The 4,828-nt window shown below is 35.3% G+C and overlaps 2 protein-coding genes across 5 annotated transcripts in view; both read right to left on the bottom strand.

The window, feature by feature from the left end:
- Nucleotides 1–661, bottom strand: part of LOC109850116 (auxin transporter-like protein 1) — a 6,435-nt gene extending 5,774 nt beyond the window's left edge. The window contains exon 1 of one of the 2 annotated variants that reach the window (XM_020420042.1): nucleotides 245–661. In XM_020420042.1, coding sequence (XP_020275631.1) covers nucleotides 245–409 — 165 coding nt within the window. In that variant the 5' untranslated portion in view covers nucleotides 410–661. The remainder of the gene's footprint in view (nucleotides 1–244) is intronic. The other variant, XM_020420041.1, reaches the window with a different exon arrangement.
- LOC109850837 (transcription factor DIVARICATA-like) lies at nucleotides 1,734–3,636 on the bottom strand. 3 transcript variants are annotated; one of them, XM_020420906.1, is made up of 4 exons: nucleotides 2,899–3,636; nucleotides 2,446–2,779; nucleotides 2,308–2,330; nucleotides 1,734–1,791 (listed from the first exon to the last, which is right to left on the bottom strand). In XM_020420906.1, exons 2-4 carry the CDS (start codon nucleotides 2,730–2,732, stop codon nucleotides 1,772–1,774), a joined length of 330 nt encoding a protein of 109 aa, XP_020276495.1. In that variant the 5' UTR covers nucleotides 2,733–2,779; nucleotides 2,899–3,636; the 3' UTR covers nucleotides 1,734–1,771. The 3 variants fall into 3 exon arrangements, with proteins under 3 accessions (XP_020276495.1, XP_020276494.1, XP_020276493.1); XM_020420905.1 differs by lacking the exon at nucleotides 2,308–2,330 and having other exon boundaries at nucleotides 2,446–2,798; XM_020420904.1 differs by lacking the exon at nucleotides 2,308–2,330.

Genomic DNA, 4,828 nt, shown 5'->3' with positions numbered 1-4,828 from the left:
CAACAAATTAAAAAAAAAGAATCGAAAATGTTGCAAAATTTTGAAGGAAAAAAAAATCCCATTTCCTATTTCATTCCCGGTAACCCAAAGATGGTAGTGGTGCTCCCCACAAAATCATCAGAACCCCAAGACAAAAGCACTCAAAAAATCAAATTTTGAAAAAAAAAACCCACTTCTAACTTGCACTCAAATAACCCAGAAAACAAAATAGAAAGGAAAAAAAATATTAAAAAAATACGATCACCTGCGCTGATGCAGCATTGAGCCAAGCATCAGCAACTGAGCCCCCATGCCACACCAGCTTGTTGAACATATCCCTCCCCGCCGCCGTATCATCTCCGGCAGCCTCCGCCGAGGCGGGACCCACCCCGTTTTGAGCTTCGGCCTTCTCTTGCTCCTCCAACGTCATTATTAGAAGGGAAACAATGAGGACCAGTGACTGTAGCGTTTGCTAGTGAAGGGTATAACTTATAAGTAATATTTATAAGAATATTGTTTGGATAGAGTTTGTTTGATGAAATAAAACTAAATCAATATTTTAATAAAAAAATTCCTCCTGCGGATGGTGACTAAGAATCCACCGAATCGGGGATCAGTTCAAGAGAAATCTTTTTGCTCGTGGGCAGTTAACAGTGGATCTGCGGATGGCGACTGCTGCGAGTTGATTTGGGTTTCGAGGGAATCTCATGTATAGTTTTACTTTGTATTTAAATATTCTAAAGATTTTAAAACTGTCAATTAGATATTCTACACTTAAATTTACACTAGTGCGTACCCCGTGCCAAGCACGGCCCTCGCCTCTTTTCTACAATTCGTTAATGTTGTTTGATCTCAATTTTATTTTTATACAAAATTATTCTTATAGCTAGCAACTATGAAGACCTTCAAATGAGTTGCAATTGGAAAATTGATGCCTAATAATATTGTATGGTGCAAATATAACAATACTATTCCAACAACTCACACATAATGGCCTAATAAAACAATATAGCAACAAAACTCTACATTCAATATAACATATATTCATGAATCAGTCACTTGAGTGACAACCAATCATGAATTTTTACGAAGGAGTTATCTCTTGATGCATATTTTAGTTCATCATACAAAATAATGCAAACTATCCTCTTAACTATATCGTGTCTCAAAGACAAACATTATAATATCGTATATTTATCATTAGGGGGGAAAAAGAAACAAAGCCGGTAAAAAGAAGAGAAATAAGAGCAAAACCTGAAATAGAACAATTGCAGGCTTAAATGGGGTCTTGGATTATTTAAGCGTGGAAATTTCCTACTCCGAGATGTTCTTAACGACCTTCTCCGTCACCTGAAAACATAGAAGTTCCTTATCACTGATTCTAACAGAAAAATTATAAAATATAAAACTGACCTGTCCAAAAAAATATTATCAAATATTAAAATTGACTACCATAAATCATCAACTAAGTATAATAATCTCTTTATTAATGTGTCTTTTCAAAGATTTGTTATTAATGTTAAACAGAAATAAGTAGAAAATGAACAAAATTTTGACAGAGGAAATCTTCAGATCTGAGCACATATCAATAGTTTATTACTTTAGAGGAAATATTCAGATCTGAGCACATATTAATAGTTCATTCTCTCGCCAACTACGGCAGAAGAAATCTTTATTTTCTCCTCAATAAAAGCCCCCCAAAATTTCTAAAAATGATCAGTAATTGTCATTGACGAAATTTTGACAGTAAGTACCTTTTATGTTAGCGTGATTGATGTCCACCCACAAATATTCAATGTCCCAATGACGATGCTGTAGAATAGAAATGTGTCAATTGTTAATATTCAAATACCAATGTTAATAAATTAACCCAATTTTATCTTTTAGGTAAATATTGATCATAGTTTGTGAATTCTGAATTACCAAAGTTATAGAATGATAAGTGTTTAGCACCACACAAAGAAAACCTTAATTTGTTATATTTTTAGAATTGATTTGATTAGAAATATATCTATTTTTAATGATCAAATACTAATATTAACTAATTAGACCAAAAATCGATCTTTTATGTAAATTTTCATTATATTTTGTGAATTTAGATTTACGAAAGCTATAGAATGTTAAGTGTTTATCATAAAAAACAATCCCTTTGGAATTGATTTACTTAAAAAGTATCTACTTCTGTCTACTCAAAAAAAATGCCATGAACACTTTTTTTGGATTATTAAAGAAAACCTTCATCAATAATGTTCATTTAATGCATAGCAAATAAGTTGAAATGAGGGGTATAGTAAAAATTATAAATTATTGTAAGCAGTAAAAACATACCTAACGAAATTGAGTTGATGAAGCTTCCACGGTATTAATTTGAAAATACAAAACTTAGAATCAGACAATATACAAACAACATCTTCTTTGGCTGATAAATATATAAAGCAAATAATTTAACACCGGGATGAGTTTTACCTATGCTCTTCCTCAATCCAAACAATTCTTTTGCGCTGCTCTTGCTCAGCCCTTCCCTTCCCCTCTCCACCCTTCTTACCATGGGCACCAGCATCAGCCACCTCGTCATCTAAATAGCTCGGCAAAGGTACTCGATCATCTTCAATCGCATCAATATCTTCCTCAAAAAGCCGATAGTTCTTCTTAACATCCTCAACATCTACTCCAAGCTCCTCTGCAATCCTATCCCAATTATCACTGATTTCGTTGCAGTAAGTAGCAAAAGAATTCTCATATTTCTTGTTCATCTCCCAATTCCACACGTCTCCTCCTTCCTATGCTTCATACATATAGTCTACAACTCAAGAAAATGGCTAAAATCAAGAAAAAAAAATCCGTGAAAAAACCAGTAAAAACTCCAAGAAACACTTTATTTTTTAATAGAAAATATCAAGATACAAATAGAGAACTCACCCAATTCATTTACGTTACCGAATCCATATCTGCAATCAAGAAACACCCAAAAAAAGTGAGCAAACCTTGAGATTGAAGAGGGAGAATCGAGCCAAACTAATGATTTTACAGTCTAAGATTCTAGCGAGTGAGGATTGATGGAATCTAGGGTTCGTAGATTCCAACGATAAAGCAAATAGCAAGAACTCAAGCTTAGGGTTTTGAGTTCAATCATCGCAAAAACCCTCTTTTGCTCGCTTCGATTTAAACGCTGGAAGAAGTAATTCTCGATGGCTTTGCATTATTAGAGGTAAAAAATGTAAATTGACGGCGAAGGGGAGCAGTAGCGCCGATGCAAGCCCTAGCCCAACAGAGAGACCCTCTCTCTCCTCTCTAATCTCGGATCCTTTCGCTTCTCCATTGATCTCGCCGAGGAGATCCCGATCTAATACTCCAATGCCGGAGGTCTCGCCTAAGATCACTCGCCTTGTTCACTCCGCCATCCATGGAGATGTTGCCAGCCTTGATGAGCTCAGATCCGCCGTCTCCAATGATGTCTCGAGATCTGTTGTTGATTCTCTTCTTGCGATAATGGGCGGAGTGGACGCGTTCGATGAGTCGAGCGGTGGAGCTGGAGGGGAGATCTGGATGGATTCAGAGAAAGAGGGTTTTTTTTTGTTGGAATATAGAGATAGTGGGGAGGGGGAGATCTCAAGGTATGCTTTTTAAATTTTGAATTGGGGACACACAGAAGAGCGTAGAGATAGAGAGAATCTTTAAAGAAATATATTTGTATAAAGGAATATATTTGAATTTTGAATGTTTAAATTTTGAAGTCCAGCCGTTCATTTTTCATGTGGGATGTGTGTTCTGCTACAGTGATAAATCTACTGTTTCATTTACTGCAGCATGAATAGTGATTCTTTGTTTCTCCCTTTTGTATAAAGGAATAGATAAGTGAGCCTATTTAAATGCAGGATAAATGACATTTAGATTCCATATTGTTTGATCATATTTATATTTATCATAATCATACTCCTTTTAAAAGCATAGGTTCGGAAAAATCTTTCTATGGTTAATATTAGCCTCAAAAATTTTTAAATATTATATTATTTTCCTAATCTATTCTAATTATTATATATTCTTTGAATTAGTAACTAAATGATTTATCATATTCATAATGAGACTTAACATGTTGGGAAAATCTTTCTAGGAAAAAATGTGTCGAGGCCCCAAAAGCAGAGACTTCTTGTGACGAGGCCCCTTGTATTTCCCCGCATGTGGATAAGCCCCAAAAGCTGCGTTTAATATTTCCAGGGATCTCCACGTCAGCGTTATACAAAGGAGCTATTGTATTTTGTAAAAACCCGAGTTTTCCCTTCTCCTTTGTCCCCAGACGCTTCGTCACATCTCATTAAATGCAAAATGTTGTAAGAAATGGAGGAAAATTTCCCCCCATTTTCCCTCTATCATGAGCAATAACTATTTAGTTATCCATTACTCTTTCCTCAGACGAAAATTCTCTTCATTACTCTCTCTATATTACTCCTCCTTGCCCTAAGTTCGATCCATTACTCTTACCTACACTTCATAATGGCTGAAAAGGACATCATCTGCATTGTTGCTTCAGGGGATAGAACAGTATTCATGAAGATTAACTCTTCAACCACCATTCTGGATCTAAAAATTGATGTGTCAGAGAGGTTAGATCTTCCATATGATTCATTAAGTTTGTCATACAAGGATGAAACAAATGGGTCAGAGAGGTTAGATCTTCCATATGATTCATTAAGTTTGTCATACAAGGATGAAACAAATGGAAGCTTCAAATTCCCTATTGAGAACGTCATTAAGTTTGTCATACAAGGATGAAACAAATGGAAGCTTCAAATTCCCTATTGAGAACGAAGATGATATGTAGTCTATAGTGGAGCATTGCCATAACAGAGGA

The sequence above is a fragment of the Asparagus officinalis genome, chromosome 7, assembly GCF_001876935.1.
Source record: "Asparagus officinalis chromosome 7, Aspof.V1, whole genome shotgun sequence".
In the NCBI taxonomy this organism is placed as follows: domain Eukaryota; kingdom Viridiplantae; phylum Streptophyta; class Magnoliopsida; order Asparagales; family Asparagaceae; genus Asparagus; species Asparagus officinalis.
Note: the sequence above shows the minus strand (reverse complement) of the source record. Positions and strands in the feature narration are given on the sequence as shown.

Coding starts and splice junctions, on each gene's coding strand:
- LOC109850837 (XM_020420905.1), bottom strand. CDS start 2,732: ATGAACAAGAAATATGAGAATTCTTTTGCTACTTACTGCAACGAAATC. Junction 1,792..2,445: donor TGGATTGAGGAAGAGCATAG/GTAAAACTCATC, acceptor TCTATTCTACAG/CATCGTCATTGGGACATTGA.